Source organism: Lathyrus oleraceus, chromosome 7 (genome assembly GCF_024323335.1).
Source record: "Lathyrus oleraceus cultivar Zhongwan6 chromosome 7, CAAS_Psat_ZW6_1.0, whole genome shotgun sequence".
Classification (NCBI taxonomy): domain Eukaryota; kingdom Viridiplantae; phylum Streptophyta; class Magnoliopsida; order Fabales; family Fabaceae; genus Lathyrus; species Lathyrus oleraceus.
This window is the reverse complement of record NC_066585.1, coordinates 41,172,625-41,191,011: the sequence shown is the minus strand read 5'-3', so window position 1 is coordinate 41,191,011 and position 18,387 is coordinate 41,172,625. Positions and strand designations below refer to the sequence as shown.

Here is an 18,387-nt window from a genome sequence, read left to right as displayed (position 1 = left end):
CACGTCTTCGACTCTTGAACCGCTGCGAACTGCTACTATTGTCGAAAACGTCTTTAAACTTACCTAATCTGTTGACTAAAAAATATGCCAAGTCGAAAATACTAGTCTATCAAAAACACTTGTCTGATGAATATATCAACTTTTTGAGATTTGACATTGGACACATGATTTGATTGTCTATACTTAGTATTTTTCTATCCCTCATTCACATAAAATACTAATCTACAAATCTAAGCTAATAAGAATATTCTACCTTGCCTTTCTACAGTAACTATAAGCAGTCAATAAGGCAACATGTTCCATGGTAGAATGCCTCATTTTTCTAAGAAAGTTATGAAACAAGAGATCTCAAACTCATTAGGTAGTGGTATCATTTTGTCCATCCATTCAGGCTATGGCTTTTTATACATAGGTTTAGCTAAAGGAGTAAGTTATACATAATTAAATTGTAAATATTATATTTTAGAAATGTAATTGTCTACATGTAAGAAGATAGAAAAAATATTGTCAATTTGATGCTTAACGGTCAAACTTAACTAATGATTAAATTGAAGGATAAAAGAATAGTTTAGGGATTATTTAAAACTTAAAGGTCTTCTGAAGAAACAAAATATATTAAAGGTTTATTAACAAAATTAAATGTTAGGTGTTAACTAATTATTTATAACTCAACAATTGTGTTGCAGACAAAATATAATAGATGTCCATGCAAACACACCACTACAGAGAATTTGTAAAATCTAAGTTTGTGATGTTGTATAGTACTCTAACATTTTAATCAAAATATAAGGAAGAATATATTGTATGACATCAAACACCTTCAGTCATGGTGGTCATCATCAGTATCACATAACAAAGAGTTTTAAAGATGAACATGAAAAATAGAAATTCAGAAATATGATCCAAAACATCATAGGATGCTGCCAGATATTACAAACATTTGACATTAGACATGCTAAATTGCTCGGCAGAAACGTGAGCTGATTGTAATGTTGCGAATAGCTTTCGATAACAGCATGCTGCCAGATCATCATTAAGCATGTGGTTGTGGTTCTTCTTCAATTTGACCATCTACAAAAAGTTTAAAATCCATTAAACTTTATGTTCTCAATTAAAATACAGATATGAAATAGAAAACCAAACACAGACCAAAGATGATTTGGTTGCAATTCAATGGAATTCTCTCAATTATTAGAAAATCAAATAACCAAAACCTATAGAAAACTAACAAGTTTTAAGGTCTAACCTGGGAGAGAAATGGCCCGAACTGCTTCATCATCAACTTCGCGGCTTAAGTTCTTTAAACATTAAATAAAATACATAAGGAGTTGCAGTATAGAATCAAATAGATATCAACTTAGTCAGAACTAAATGTAAATATTCATATAATTAGGAGCCTATATAATATTACTGGTGCAACTATGTATAGTTATTCGAGAGTTGAACTAGTTCTTCTAATATCAAATTATACAAACACATTGGAAATAACTTTATTTCTAGACTGGTATCAAATACTAAAGTACTATAACTATATTGAGACAGGGAGAGAGTTAAACATTACAGACCAAATTAGTATAGCAAATAAATACCTGGTCAATGTGATTGATGGAAAATGATTGAAAGCTATTACGCAGCTCCAAAGCCTCATCACATAAGCTCCTTAGTTCCGGATCGTCGATTTCCCAATTACCTAAAAACTGTTGTTTGGAAAAGTGAAAAGTAGTAAGGAAATGTATCTCTCTCTTTTTTGCTATATACTAATAATGCAAACCTGATTGATAACAAGTTCAGAGTTTCCTTGGACACTGATCTCTGTGTATCCTTTCCTTAACGATTCGGTCAGTCCTAAAATTAATCCGCGATACTGAGCAACGCTAATTGTTTGATTTCCCAACCCTTGGCGAAATCGATGCAACTACGTATAGAGAAAAGAAAGCATGAACATATATATAAGCTGCACGTTGTAATTAAATAATATAATATAATGTAATATTGAATTAAATTTGATACCACGACTGCATGTTCATCCCTGTCCTCAGCATCTTTTACAAGCACCATAGCTGCTGCACCAGCTGGCCCATAAAATCCATTTCCACTTGATGCTGATGCACCAGTTGGTCTATGAAATCCATTTCTACTAGATGTTGATGCACTAGATAGTCCAGAAAATCCAGATCCAGTTGGTCCAGAAAACCCATTTGTACTCGATGTTGATGCACCGGCATCTCCAGAAAATCCATGTCCAGTTGATGTTGATGGACCGGTTGGTCCATAAAATCCATTTGTACTTGATGTTGATGCACCAGTTGGTTCATAAAATCCATTTTCAGTTGATGTTCCATTTCCAGTTGATGTTGAAGCAGCAGCACCAGCTCTTGATGTTGATGCACCAGCATCAGCTCTTGATGTTGTTGCACCACTGAATTGAAGGATATAAGAAAGCTGCAAATATGATATCAAACGATTTAAATGCATATGGAAGTTGGACAGTCACGAAACATAATTGAAGAGTGAACAAATATGCATTGTATATGTGTAAGAAATGAAAGAACGTGCATTGTATTTGGAGTGAATGAAGAAAAGAAGAGAAGAAGAATATGAAGAGGAAGAACCTGCAATGGACGATTCTGAGTTTCAGCACTCGGAGAAGATGAAGAGTAGGGAGGAGAATAGTTAGGAGAAAAATGGTCAGATGAATCGTCGTGTTGGTATGTAGGGCACATGGTTTCAATTTTCAACTCGAATTCTTGTTATGTTTTGTACAAAATGTCACTCTACTATTTATATAACTCACTTGTTTCATATCACAGAATTTCAAACGTTTATTTTAAATTTTAGAAGAGACTCGTATAACATTCTAGAATAATAGGTTTGTTACATATTTATCATTACAGCTCAGCATAAAAAACTCTATAAAAAGTCATTATTATGGTAGAAAAGTTAAAAAAATTTATATGTTTATATTTTGACTGAAAAAAATAAAATAAAAAGATAAAATTTTTTAGATGTTTATATTTGAAGGTCGGTGTTGGTGTCTATTATTTGTGAGACTAACCGGACTCATTCTTCTATATACAAAATGGGTAATGCTAACTTGCCCCTGAAATACAAATTAAAAAACGTATTTATAATAAATTTGTGTTGAAAAAATATTAAAAAAATTAATTATATATTTTTATCTAAATCAATGCATAATTTTTAAGACAACGTTTCTTTATTTAGTTTTTAACGTTAGCATTACCCTTACAAAATTTAGATGGTTTCATATTCGAATTAATGGTGTTTTCATATTAATATAATATAATTATCTTTTTTGGTATATTAAATTATTAATAATTTAATTTTATCAAATTGAAACAAGTTTTGGTGAGTTGAAGTTCTCTTCAACTTATCAAGAAATCATAGTTTGATTAAAGAAAAAAAACCAATTACATATTGGGCCTATCAATGTTAATTTGGTGATTAATGACTATCGGATCTTCCTCGGCCCAAACACAAGTCCTAGTGTTTCTTGCAACCTTGGCTAAAATGTGAGCCGTCTTGTTACACTCACTTCTCTCAAACAAAACCCTAAAACTGCAAAATCAATTAAGCTTCCTTTTCATAGCCATCACCATTAATCTCGTCGTCGTTCTGTTATCCTTCTCGCCGTTTAGAATTTTAACTAGTGTTTCATTATCGGATTCGAAATGAACCTTAAAGATACAACAATCCTTAGCAACATTAATACCAATATTAAACGCCACCGCCTCCATTAATAAAAGATTCTCTTCCTCATCCACGAATTGAGTACAAGCTGCCATAGAGTCACCATTTTCATTTTTGAAAATATCTTCAATCCCCTATTTACCCTTCACATCTAAGCACACATCCAGATTCAGGTGATTTTCACTTTTGAGCATTTGCATGTTTATCTCATCCATCGATCTTTCTAATAGGGTTCCTTTGGTTTCTTTGCAGCTTCTGATTCACCCTACTTATATCTTTTATACCATTCTCCTTCAGAATCGAAACTATGTGATCCTTGGTATTATTGCTGCTAACTTCCCCTTTTTTATGCATGTTGGTCACCTCCATGATGCTTCAAGCATTGATCATCTTATCTCTACAAGGTATGCTATTAACCTTATATAAGTTATTAATATTATTTTTATAGTTCAAATTAACATGACTTTTGCCCTTATCAGTTTTATGTGGCTTGTGAGTTATAATATGACTTTGACACTGGATCTTGGTATTATCATTGTTCCAATAGTCTTCTTTATTAGCTACAACATCGGTTAAAATTTTGACATTGTTTGTCTCATACTTTATATCAGTTTCTTTGTATATGTGAATTTTCTCATTCTCCACACTTTTTCTTTTTCCCAGGCTTCCTTTGTATATCAGTGTCTTTGTATAATTGAAGTTAACAATGCTAATTTGAATCCTTCTAAGAATGAATTCCACGTGTACTTCTTTATTTTCAAAGGAGAATGTGTTTCTATCCCATCATATATTATTAATAATGTTTAGGATGACAGGAGTAGAAAGCTCATCCATTTTAGGCAATATAGCTCTTATTCAATCATGGAAATTCATTATAACTTTAATAGAAAGTTGAAAGCCATACCAAATCTGAAAGACTTTTATGTAATGCATAAAGCAATGGTCTAGAGTCTCAATTTTATTGTGACATATATGGCATAAAGGATCACATTTGATGCCCCTTTTAGTGAGGTTATCTTTAATGGGGATGGTGTTATGAAGAATCCTCCATAAGAAGAGTTGTTGTCTATGAGTGTTCTGAGCCTTCCACATCTTATTCCAAATTAGACTATCTCTGTTGGTTTTAGAGCACCCTATCATAGGAGTGTTCCTCCATATTTGAATGATATTATATCCAGACTTGACTGAGTAATTACCATATTTGGTATACATCCAACAGGACACGCCTTCATCTTCTCTGTTGACAAGGTGTATAACACTTATAGCTTTTTGATCAGTAGGTATAACATTTTCCTTAATGATATTTAGGTTCCAACAATTTTCATCCCTTTCAATGAGGTCCCTGACTCACCTCACCCTTGGTTTCAAGGGTTTACGTATCCGGAGTTTAAACCTACAATGAGAGGGGATCAAATTGACATCCTAAATATCAATTTTATCACCATTCCTAATGTGCCAACATATACCTATGTTTAGGATCCACTTGCTATGATGGAGACTTCTCCAAATTTAACTAGAATTATTGTCCAACTTATACTTGAGGATGTCACAACTAAGGTATTATCTGGCTTTCAATTTTTTTCCACAAGGCTATTAAGATTAGTATGCAATCTCCACTCTTGTTTTGCCAACAAAGCATCATTGAAGTTTCTTATGGTTCTAAAACCTAAACTTCCCTCAAACTTAGGCATGCATAAATCAACCATTTCTTCCAATGGATTTTATTAGACTCCTCATTATTTCCACACCAGAATTTACTCAAAATACCCTAAATTCTCTTCCAAATACCACTAGATAATAAAAAGTATGACATTAAGTAAGTAGGTATGGCTTGGGCAACTGCTTTGACGAGGGTTGCTCAGTCTGCTTTGGATAGATTTTTGCTCTTCTAACCTTGTAGTACTTTTTTAACTCTGTCAATTATGAAGTTGAGAGTGTGGATTTTAGAGATCCTCATTGAGTTGGCAAATTATTTATAACTTTTGATGTTATCAATAATATGAATGTTTATGATGTTTTGAATAGTCTCCTTGGTATTTTCTTGAATTGGGCTGCTGAAAACCACCTATGATTTATTATAGTTAATGCTCTGCCCTGAAGCCTCCTGGTAGACATTCAGAATGTTGACCTGTTTCTTGATTTCCTTATCTTTAGTCCTGTAGAACATTAAATTTCCGTCTGCAAAAAGATGATGAGTGGTTTTAGGAGCATTTTTTGCTATAGAAATATCACAAATGTATTTTTTTTATTTGGGCTTGAATGATCATGTTAGATAAGACATCAACACACAATATGAAAAGATAAGGGGATAACGGATCCCCTTGTCTTATGCCTCTAGAGGGTAAAATAATGTCAGTGGGTTCTCCATTTATAAGGATGGAAAATTTAACAGTAGAAATACAAAGCATGATAGTTTTAGTGATCTTAGTTGGAAAACTCAAAGATATAAGAGTATGATTAATGAAATTCCATTCAAACCTATCATATGATTTTGCCATATCCATCTTGATGCCAACATAGCCATGTTTTCTACCTTTAGTGGACTTTAGAAAATGAAAGGTTTCATAAGCTATGTTGGTATTATCATTGATGAGTCTATGGTTAACAAAGGAACTTTAATTTTCAGTGATAATGTTAGGAAGAAATTTCTTAATCCTATTATCAGTGGTCTTAATGGAAATTTGAAGTAAAACATTACAAAGGGCAATGGGTCTATAGTCACTAGGACTCTTAGGATTACTAATTTTAGGAATGAGACAGATGTAGGCATCATTAATATTGTTAGGAAAATTATTCTCATTAAGAATAGTTTTGGTCAAATATGTACCAATGGTGTGCCAAAAAGTTTGATAAAAAATGGCATCATCAGGTCCATGGGCAGCCATGGGATTCGTATTGATCAAAATGTTGTATACTTCTTCTTCACTAAAAGGTTGATCCAACTCCTCAATCATCTCTTGGGTGAGCTTATTTTGGATGTTCAACATGGGATCTTGTAGAAAGTAGTGTTGCTAGATTCGAACTAATAATTGAAAAATTGAAGGAAAATGTTGTAGATATCTTCCTTATTCTGAGTCATTTCCCCGTTAGTTTTGGAAATGCTAATGATCTTGTTTTTTGCTTTCCTGAAATTTGCTTTTAAATGAAAGAAATTAGTATTTATGTCATCCTCTTTAAGCCAATGAGCTTTAGTTCTTTAGGCCCATTGTAGCTCCTCAAGATACATTTACTGGTCAATATTTTGTTGAAGTTTAATAATGTCATCTTTATTACAGTTATTCTTGTTATTATTTTGCATCTCAGTCAACTTCCTCTGAAGCTAATTGATTTTATTTCTAGAATTACCAAATAAACATTTATACCAGCTCCAAAGAAAGTTAAAACTATTGAAGTTTACTATAAGTATCCTTCTTATCATGATTCCATATTTTTGAGACCTTGTCTTCAATCTAAGGATGCTTAAGCCATATTCTTTCAAGTCTTTTAGGTTTAGTGTTGTTGATGTACACCTTGTTGGTGTTGTTAAAATCATGAAGAAAAAAAATAGAATGATAGGGTTGTGATCCAAGTTCTTTCTAAGGAGATGGTAGTTCCTATAAAAAGAAAACATGTTAGTCTAACCATTGGTCCCCAGAAGTCTGTCCAATCTATAGCCGAGATGAACTTTTTTCCTTCTTTATTATTGCACCAAATTTCCATGTGTTCCACAAAACCTAGATCATTCAACAAGCAATCAGAAAAGGTATTACATATAAAATATTAAATCATTAAAATGAAATAACATGAAAATTTTAAAATTTAAAATAGAATTTTACTACGGAATCTAAATTATTAAAAAGAGGTCATTCTCCATCATTAATTTCAATTGAATCAAAACTTTATGTCAGAACAACAACATAGTAGAAGATTAAAAGAAAAGTAAAAAATAATGAATATACTCAATTTTTTACAATTTCGTTTTGTGATAAACTAGAGTTACAATATTACAAACAACATATATAATATTACATCTCAGTTTATATTATATGAGTCATACTTAACAATCTCTACCTTGGAGAATTTCAGGCCCTTATAAAGACTATTATGAATGAGAAGAATGATTTAACTAATGTAATTATTACTAAGGTAATTAAAGGAATTATAGAGAAAGAATATAAGAAAATAGGGAGGAATAACCCACTTGAAGCACTTGGGTCTAGAGGACAGATGGTATGTGATCCAGTCATCAAGTGAGTACGAGGGAGCAATAAGAAAATAAAGCATAACAGAAAATATGATTAAATAATGAGAGTTTTCTACTAAGGGGTGTGGAATAGGACACCTCAATGATTCTCTCTCTTGGCGGTTAACTCGACAATTTCTAGCATTTCATTGTATTGGTGTGGCGACTCATGTACTCCATCTTTTTCAACTTTTCCCTAAAAGGATATTGTCCTTATTATTCTGCATTTAACCATTATGGTTCATTTCACCCATTTAACTGTATTAATACAAGATTATATCTCATCAATTGTTTATTTTATTGTTTTTATGTTTACAAAAGAGGTTTTACCCTTTCATTGGGGCTTTCATCTCACTTTCCACCATGACATAGGCTACTAGACTCAAAGACGTTTAAAGTAATCTAAAGTAAGTGTATAATAGTTTAAAAGGGGTTGAATTTTATGGAGTTATGACACATTAAATATCTGTAAGATTGATACGTTGATTCCATGATAATGGATCATTTGGAGTCTAATGTTAGAGCTCTTCAGTTGACTTCGGTCGTTACCAGTTCTCCGACTAGCCCACTATCACCACCACTGCCGTAACCCTTTCAGATTCTCAATGTCAAATTGGATTTTCCTTGATTCGAAAGTTCAAATGTGTAACAATGGATATTCAAAAACTAATAATTCTTTGAATACTACAACACATTGAATGCTCACCTTTTGATGATATCGATAATGCACATGGAGAAGGAGGCGGTTACTTGATTTCAGGCGTTGTCGAGAAATCATCCCTTACAATAATGGTTAGCTTTTACTCGTTCCCTTGAATTAGAATTTGACCCTTTAATGTATGAATTTGCACGAGTTTCCTTGTTCAGACTTTAGCATACCACCTTTGTTTGTGAGTATTATTTGGAATTCACTACTCTTGCTAATGGTTCCCATGGTGTGAGTGCTGAGGCTCTTTTTGATTGTTTAATCCTCAGTTCGAAGCCTAATATTTTCAGGGATGTCATTGATCAAACACTTATCAACATATTGTTTACCATCGAAATTGGTAAACAAGCGCTAGTCTTTCAAATTCTATATTTTTTGGTTACTCGCAGGATCAACTAGATTGATCCTAGAACATGTGCTTTAATTTTCTTCAAGTTTTATCACTTATGAACATTTCGACAATGATCTTTTCATTGAAAATAATGTTGATGTTTGTAAAGAAATTCATAAATGCAAATAACTTCAAAGTAAATTTAGAAAGAGAGTAAATAGCATAATTATAAATTATTTAATACAAAAGTATAAAAATGGTGATCACACGTACATTGCACTCAAGAACTCGTTTCTCAATAACACATATACTTTGATTAATATGTGAGTTTTTGTACAAAATGGAACATCCTAATCCTAATCACTAAGATCTCTATTTATAATAAATTGAAAATAACGGTAACGAACAGTCTCTTCTTCAAAAGATGATACATTCTCGCTTGTATAGACTTCAGTATTCACTGCTTTCCATGTTTCTTCTCAATAAATGGATAAGTCCAAAAACAGTTATGAGCCTTAATTTGAGTCACGCTCGTCGAACGCAACTCCAAACGGACACCTTCATCGAAAAGTGAATTTGAATCCAAGAATATTTCTAAGTCCCAGACCAAACCTTCTTCAAAAAAAGTCTTCTTCGATTATGCCTTCTCAACTCTTCATCAAAAACAATATATTCTTTTCCAACATCGAAATTCCAGCTAACAAATTTCCCCCCAAAAATGTTGTTTTTGACTATATGGAGAAAAATGCATTTTTTGAAATATTTTGACGCAACAACATCTTTACTACTATGACATCATGGTCATCTTGACCATCTTTCTTCAAACGTCTCATTGAGACATGCGAAAATCTCAGTTAATCATCACACTCCTATTTCCTAGGAGATCGTGGGCCATGCTAACCGCTATCGTTTGATCGTTCTTTCTACGATCGACACGCGTCCCATAATATTCAACATCTGTCAATGTTTTGAAATGAAACATTTTTTCATCCCACTATAAGTACCCCACTTCACCTTCTTTCTGAACTTTTCTCCATTCTCATAAGAAAAACTCTTCCTTTTCTCCCAACAAAACTCCAAACAAAACATATTTCCTCCATACTTTCTATCATCAATGACGTCAAAAACCAAGAACTCCAAATATTCTAAGAAACAGGCATTCATTCCTCATGTTCACAAGATCTTAGGTCCCAAAGTCGTGGGAAACCAACAAAGGTATGAGTTGGCTTTTAATTTTTACCCACCAAAATTATCTCGACTACCAACTGCTGATTTCGACGTGGCTTTTCTCCCCCCGTTTCCCACCTGGTTTGTCTGTGGGGATTTCGTGAAAATTCTTCAACAAGACTCTCAAAAACTTTCCCATCGAGTGGTTCTGACTAAGCACACTCTGGACAGTTTCAAAGATCATCTTCATATTGACATATAGCATATTCACATACTCTCTCCAATACATGAAAGTGTGGAATATAAGGGTGACCTATAATGTTTTGTATTATCACATGTATTTCTATTAGGATTATGAAAATTTGTTCAACATAACAAATGAAGTAGACATCTTAAAATTTCCAATGCATTTGATCCCACCTCAAAATCATGAAAAATGAGTGAGTTAGGTTCTTCAGAAGTTGACCTAAAATTAGGGTTTCAGTCAAAATGACCTATAATGTATTGAAATGAATGATGACCTTCCAAGTTTCAAATAAATTTTTGATTAACATGAAAGTTGTTCATATGGTTCTTAAGAACATTTTTTCTCTTGGGGTCATCTTAATTTGACAAACACATCAAAAGTTAGGTCTGAGTGGATTTCAAAATAGTCAGATGAATTGACTGATCAACTTCTCAAGTCCAAACTTCAAATCTTGAGGAATTGATGATTGAGGACACTCACATAAGCTAAAATATGCATGAAATGATGAATGAAAGAAACTTCCCTTGATGGTATTTGATCATAGGTTGAGGTTGCTTCATGAGCAAGGCACAATCAATGCACAACTTAATTAGGGTTTCCTTGGGAAACAATCCTTAAGCCCTTTGGTTTATCTTGATCAAATTGACAAGTTGAGATAATTGGGAGGCATATGTGATGATTGCGAGCTTTGTGAACCATTGTCATGCTTGCTTTCACTTCATCTGGCCATTTCAATGAGCATAAGGGTCTCCTAGGAGCCTTAGATCACATGATTGCTCAAGCTACAAAACAAAACAAGTTAGTGACATATTTTTGTGCTTTTGGTTAGTACACAAAAAAAATAAGAAAATCAATAATATACAATTCAAGCATGCTTGGTGGTCTCAAACCAACTCACAAGTCCCAACCCCAGGGTTAAGGAGCCAAGATGCTATGATCCTTAAGGCAAATGCAAAGTGCAATGATATGATGCCATGAGGGATCTTAGGGTCAAAATTAGGGTCTTACACTCACTCACTTCAACGTTCGTATTTTCTGTACAATCACACAGGGTTCATAAGGTCTTTAAATAGAAGCTTTCTGAGTGGGACTGGGCAACATGAAACCCTAATTCTATTTAACGCGTATTCCTTAGGAATTAGTAACTGTAGCGGGAAATTCATGATCATCAAGCTATTGACAAGCTAGAGATCAATTAACAAGAGTCGCCACCGCGCTTTTATTGTTTCCAAGGGAAAAGGGAAAAAGTACGAACAAAACCCAAACAGTACGAAGTTTTCAAATAAAAAGTAATAAAAGTCATAGATCACAGGTAAGGGGGTTGGTTACACAGAGGGAAGGTATTAACACCCAAAGTGTCCTAGGTACTCCTAGGGAGCCCTTTTTGTGTGCATATGTATTTTGCACAAAGTGATGTTTACAAACAAATAGAATGAGGGGATGAGAATAGAATTCATTAATTATATTTTTGTGTTTGACAAGACCTTCGGACTTGTGCCTACGTACCAACATAAAAATGAGGGATCAAAACCTTGTAGTTCGTGATACAAATTTTAAAGTGGATGCATTGATTTTAATAAAATTTAAGTTTGAAAGGCACAAAGGCCTAAAATGGTTTGAATGAGTTAGTTCTTTTTGGCTTTTTGAAAGTTTAAGTCAAGTATAGTAAAATTTATTTACAAGTTTGATTTAAGAAAATAAGTTTGAAAATGCAATGGCATAAGGCCAAAGTTTCTATCTTTTTTGGAAAAGTGGTCAAAGTTTAGAACAAAAATAGTTCACACAAAGACGATTTTGAAAATGGAGGGAGAGATTTTGAAATTAAAGAAATGGAGAAAATATGAAGAGACTACCCTATGCACAAAATTTAAAAGTTTAGAGTTGAAAAGATCTGACCAAGTGGGTAGCAATCCAATAGACAAAAATGTCAATAGAAACCCAGAATTCCCTTGGACTTTTAGAATCAAGCAACACACATATGCACAATTATATTATCTTGAAGAGCAAGACATCAAATAAAGATGGCCTCATCCAAGCTTAACCATTCCATGATCTTCTTCAAAATAGCCCATGCAACAGATGAATTCCACAAGTCACAGGTTTAAAATAACAGCTTCACAATGATCATGTTGCAGATGAATTCAGAGAGATCTTCAAAGATGTATCAGATGAGATTTGCAAGCACTTGTTTCTTCAACAAATTGGCATTGGCCAAGTTCTTTAGCTTAGGAAGGTTGCCTAGATTCTAAGTCCATTTGTCGAAGATCAAGCCAACAGTCTGCTCAAAAAGTTTTTTAGGGTTATTTGTTATTATTATGTACATTAATGGTCAAAGACCACACAAACAAGCAAAGTACACAAACAAAATATATCACACAATATGGTTCAAATGGACAAAGTGAAAATTACATTAACATAAACATTAGAATGATATGAACAATGGCAAATGAAATAAAGTGCTAAAAGTAAATTCCATTAATGTAAAAGCTTGAAATTAAAAGTTAGTAGTTAGTAGGTTAGAAGATAGTTTTGTTTTGCTTTTTCTTTTCAAGACATTCTTTGGAGAACACTCAACCCACTTATCACAAGCATGGATCCTTGAACCAAAACATCTTCCAAAGTAAGGAAAGAAGGTCAAGTTTCCACACAATACAATGAAAGAGGGGAGACTTACAATCTCACTAACTAGAATGTTTATGCCTTTTATGTCACAAATTTAGCGCTATGTTAAGCAATCGTAATTGGACTTATGTAGAAGTCACAACTATTTGAGGTCGGGCAATATAATTTTGGTGTTAATGCATGTTAGAGACATAGTATAATGGACTATTCTCACGAAACATACAACACACACAAAAAATATGCAAAAGGTGTGGTCTAATCTCATCCATACTCATGTTAATTTTTCAATCAACTATCATTAGGACTTTGAGATGTCATAGGCCAAATGGAATGAATGAATTGAGAAGAGGAATGAGATGAAGTGGGAAGGAGATGAATGAAATCACAAATTGGTCAAAGGAGGACTTTTACCAAATTAATATCATTCATTCATTTTGGGAGATGGAATGTACATTCCATCAATCCCCTAAATCCAATGATATTAATTTGACAAAGTCAAATCAACCTTGACCAAGGCCCAACAACAACAATCAAACTCAAAAAAGTCAATACAAGTGGTCAACAAAAATAATTGACATTTATTTAATTAAAAATAATAAAAATAGTGCATTTAAATCAAATATGTTTTCTCCAATTCCTAAAATCTCATCAAAACACCAAAGATATGGCCATGAGATTTATCATAGGTCAAACAAGGTCAAAGGACCTTGGAGAAAAATTTTCATAATTTTTGGACATTTAAAAATATTTTTAAACAATTAAAAACAAATGAAAATCAATTAATTCATGAAAAATATAGTTCTTATTCAATCATGGAAATTCATTATAACTTTAATAGAAAGTTGAAAGCCATACCAAATCTGAAAGACTTTTATGTAATGCATAAAGCAATGGTCTAGAGTCTCAATTTTATTGTGACATATATGGCATAAAGGATCACATTTGATGCCCCTTTTAGTGAGGTTATCTTTAATGGGGATGGTGTTATGAAGAATCCTCCATAAGAAGAGTTGTTGTCTATGAGTGTTCTGAGCCTTCCACATCTTATTCCAAATTAGACTATCTCTGTTGGTTTTAGAGCACCCTATCATAGGAGTGTTCCTCCATATTTGAATGATATTATATCCAGACTTGACTGAGTAATTACCATATTTGGTATACATCCAACAGGACACGCCTTCATCTTCTCTGTTGACAAGGTGTATAACACTTATAGCTTTTTGATCAGTAGGTATAACATTTTCCTTAATGATATTTAGGTTCCAACAATTTTCATCCCTTTCAATGAGGTCCCTGACTCACCTCACCCTTGGTTTCAAGGGTTTACGTATCCGAAGTTTAAACCTACAATGAGAGGGGATCAAATTGACATCCTAAATATCAATTTTATCACCATTCCTAATGTGCCAACATATACCTCTGTTTAGGATCCACTTGCTATGATGGAGACTTCTCCAAATTTAACTAGAATTATTGTCCAACTTATACTTGAGGATGTCACAACTAAGGTATTATCTGGCTTTCAATTTTTTTCCACAAGGCTATTAAGATTAGTATGAAATCTCCACTCTTGTTTTGCCAACAAAGCATCATTGAAGTTTCTTATGGTTCTAAAACCTAAACTTCCCTCAAACTTAGGCATGCATAAATCAACCATTTCTTCCAATGGATTTTATTAGACTCCTCATTATTTCCACACCAGAATTTACTCAAAATACCCTAAATTCTCTTCTAAATACCACTAGATAATAAAAAGTATGACATTAAGTAAGTAGGTATGGCTTGGGCAACTGCTTTGACGAGGGTTGCTCAGTCTGCTTAGGATAGATTTTTGCTCTTCTAACCTTGTAGTACTTTTTTAACTCTGTCAATTATGAAGTTGAGAGTGTGGTATTTAGAGATCCTCATTGAGTTGGCAAATTATTTATAACTTTTGATGTTATCAATAATATGAATGTTTATGATGTTTTGAATAGTCTCCTTGGTATTTTCTTGAATTGGGCTGCTGAAAACCACCTATGATTTATTATAGTTAATGCTCTGCCCTGAAGCCTCCTGGTAGACATTCAGAATGTTGACCTGTTTCTTGATTTCCTTATCTTTAGTCCTGTAGAACATTAAATTTCCGTCTGCAAAAAGATGATGAGTGGTTTTAGGAGCATTTTTTGCTATAGAAATATCACAAATGTATTTTTTTTATTTGGGCTTGAATGATCATATTAGATAAGACATCAACACACAATATGAAAAGATAAGGGGATAACGGATCCCCTTGTCTTATGCCTCTAGAGGGTAAAATAATGTCAGTGGGTTCTCCATTTATAAGGATGGAAAATTTAACAGTAGAAATACAAAGCATGATAGTTTTAGTGATCTTAGTTGGAAAACTCAAAGATATAAGAGTATGATTAATGAAATTCCATTCAAACCTATCATATGATTTTGCCATATCCATCTTGATGCCAACATAGCCATGTTTTCTACCTTTAGTGGACTTTAGAAAATGAAAGGTTTCATAAGCTATGTTGGTATTATCATTGATGAGTCTATGGTTAACAAAGGAACTTTAATTTTCAGTGATAATGTTAGGAAGAAATTTCTTAATCCTATTATCAGTGGTCTTAATGGAAATTTGAAGTAAAACATTACAAAGGGCAATGGGTCTATAGTCACTAGGACTCTTAGGATTACTAATTTTAGGAATGAGACAGATGTAGGCATCATTAATATTGTTAGGAAAATTATTCTCATTAAGAATAGTTTTGGTCAAATATGTACCAATGGTGTGCCAAAAAGTTTGATAAAAAATGGCATCATCAGGTCCATGGGCAGCCATGGGATTCGTATTGATCAAAATGTTGTATACTTCTTCTTCACTAAAAGGTTGATCCAACTCCTCAATCATCTCTTGGGTGAGCTTATTTTGGATGTTCAACATGGGATCTTGTAGAAAGTAGTGTTGCTAGATTCGAACTAATAATTGAAAAATTGAAGGAAAATGTTGTAGATATCTTCCTTATTCTGAGTCATTTCCCCGTTAGTTTTGGAAATGCTAATGATCTTGTTTTTTGCTTTCCTGAAATTTGCTTTTAAATGAAAGAAATTAGTATTTATGTCATCCTCTTTAAGCCAATGAGCTTTAGTTCTTTAGGCCCATTGTAGCTCCTCAAGATACATTTACTGGTCAATATTTTGTTGAAGTTTAATAATGTTATCTTTATTACAGTTATTCTTGTTATTATTTTGCATCTCAGTCAACTTCCTCTGAAGCTAATTGATTTTATTTCTAGAATTACCAAATAAACATTTATACCAGCTCCAAAGAAAGTTAAAACTATTGAAGTTTACTATAAGTATCCTTCTTATCATGATTCCATATTTTTGAGACCTTGTCTTCAATCTAAGGATGCTTAAGCCATATTCTTTCAAGTCTTTTAGGTTTAGTGTTGTTGATGTACACCTTGTTGGTGTTGTTAAAATCATGAAAAAAAAAAAAGAATGATAGGGTTGTGATCCAAGTTCTTTCTAAGGAGATGGTAGTTCCTATAAAAATAAAACATGTTAGTCTAACCATTGGTCCCCAGAAGTCTGTCCAATCTATAGCCGAGATGAACTTTTTTCCTTCTTTATTATTGCACCAAATTTCCATGTGTTCCACAAAACCTAGATCATTCAACAAGCAATCAGAAAAGGTATTACATATAAAATATTAAATCATTAAAATGAAATAACATGAAAATTTTAAAATTTAAAATAGAATTTTACTACGGAATCTAAATTATTAAAAAGAGGTCATTCTCCATCATTAATTTCAATTGAATCAAAACTTTATGTCAGAACAACAACATAGTAGAAGATTAAAAGAAAAGTAAAAAATAATGAATATACTCAATTTTTTACAATTTCGTTTTGTGATAAACTAGAGTTACAATATTACAAACAACATATATAATATTACATCTCAGTTTATATTATATGAGTCATACTTAACAATCTCTACCTTGGAGAATTTCAGGCCCTTATAAAGACTATTATGAATGAGAAGAATGATTTAACTAATGTAATTATTACTAAGGTAATTGAAGGAATTATAGAGAAAGAATATAAGAAAATAGGGAGGAATAACCCACTTGAAGCACTTGGGTCTAGAGGACAGATGGTATGTGATTCAGTCATCAAGTGAGTACGAGGGAGCAATAAGAAAATAAAGCATAACAGAAAATATGATTAAATAATGAGAGTTTTCTACTAAGGGGTGTGGAATAGGACACCTCAATGATTCTCTCTCTTGGCGGTTAACTCGACAATTTCTAGCATTTCATTGTATTGGTGTGGCGACTCATGTACTCCATCTTTTTCAACTTTTCCCTAAAAGGATATTGTCCTTATTATTCTGCATTTAACCATTATGGTTCATTTCACCCATTTAACTGTATTAATACAAGATTATATCTCATCAATTGTTTATTTTATTGTTTTTATGTTTACAAAAGAGGTTTTACCCTTTCATTGGGGCTTTCATCTCACTTTCCACCATGACATAGGCTACTAGACTCAAAGACGTTTAAAGTAATCTAAAGTAAGTGTATAATAGTTTAAAAGGGGTTGAATTTTATGGAGTTATGACACATTAAATATCTGCAAGATTGATACGTTGATTCCATGATAATGGATCATTTGGAGTCTAATGTTAGAGCTCTTCAGTTGACTTCGGTCGTTACCAGTTCTCCGACTAGCCCACTATCACCACCACTGCCGTAACCCTTTCAGATTCTCAATGTCAAATTGGATTTTCCTTGATTCGAAAGTTCAAATGTGTAACAATGGATATTCAAAAACTAATAATTCTTTGAATACTACAACACATTGAATGCTCACCTTTTGATGATATCGATAATGCACATGGAGAAGGAGGCGGTTACTTGATTTCAGGCGTTGTCGAGAAATCATCCCTTACAATAATGGTTAGCTTTTACTCGTTCCCTTGAATTAGAATTTGACCCTTTAATGTATGAATTTGCACGAGTTTCCTTGTTCAGACTTTAGCATACCACCTTTGTTTGTGAGTATTATTTGGAATTCACTACTCTTGCTAATGGTTCCCATGGTGTGAGTGCTGAGGCTCTTTTTGATTGTTTAATCCTCAGTTCGAAGCCTAATATTTTCAGGGATGTCATTGATCAAACACTTATCAACATATTGTTTACCATCGAAATTGGTAAACAAGCGCTAGTCTTTCAAATTCTATATTTTTTGGTTACTCGCAGGATCAACTAGATTGATCCTAGAACATGTGCTTTAATTTTCTTCAAGTTTTATCACTTATGAACATTTCGACAATGATCTTTTCGTTGAAAATAATGTTGATGTTTGTAAAGAAATTC

At 32.9% G+C, this 18,387-nt stretch overlaps 1 protein-coding gene and 1 long non-coding RNA gene across 3 annotated transcripts; one reads left to right on the top strand and one right to left on the bottom strand.

The window, feature by feature from the left end:
• Positions 1-901: 901 nt before the first annotated feature.
• On the bottom strand, positions 902-2,759 carry LOC127101223 (uncharacterized). Its single transcript, XM_051038584.1, has 6 exons — positions 2,613-2,759; positions 2,011-2,442; positions 1,772-1,915; positions 1,590-1,697; positions 1,247-1,298; positions 902-1,071 (listed from the first exon to the last, which is right to left on the bottom strand). Exons 1-6 carry the CDS (start codon positions 2,721-2,723, stop codon positions 1,034-1,036), a joined length of 885 nt encoding a protein of 294 aa, XP_050894541.1. The 5' UTR covers positions 2,724-2,759; the 3' UTR covers positions 902-1,033.
• Positions 2,760-3,510: 751 nt separating this feature from the next.
• LOC127101222 (uncharacterized) lies at positions 3,511-18,051 on the top strand. Of its 2 annotated transcripts, none has more exons than XR_007794587.1 (3): positions 3,511-3,881; positions 3,961-4,112; positions 17,019-18,051. It is a non-coding gene; the product is annotated as an uncharacterized LOC127101222 (long non-coding RNA). The 2 variants fall into 2 exon arrangements; XR_007794588.1 differs by lacking the exon at positions 17,019-18,051 and adding an exon at positions 7,774-7,828.
• Positions 18,052-18,387: the final 336 nt, after the last annotated feature.

What these genes read in the sequence shown, in the direction of transcription:
- LOC127101223 (XM_051038584.1), bottom strand. Translation starts at nt 2,723, where the DNA reads ATGTGCCCTACATACCAACACGACGATTCATCTGACCATTTTTCTCCT. An exon ending in CTCAGAATCGTCCATTGCAG is followed by an intron (nt 2,443 to 2,612) that starts GTTCTTCCTCTT and finishes TCATATTTGCAG; the next exon opens with CTTTCTTATATCCTTCAATT. An exon ending in CCATCAATCACATTGACCAG is followed by an intron (nt 1,299 to 1,589) that starts GTATTTATTTGC and finishes TAATGTTTAAAG; the next exon opens with AACTTAAGCCGCGAAGTTGA.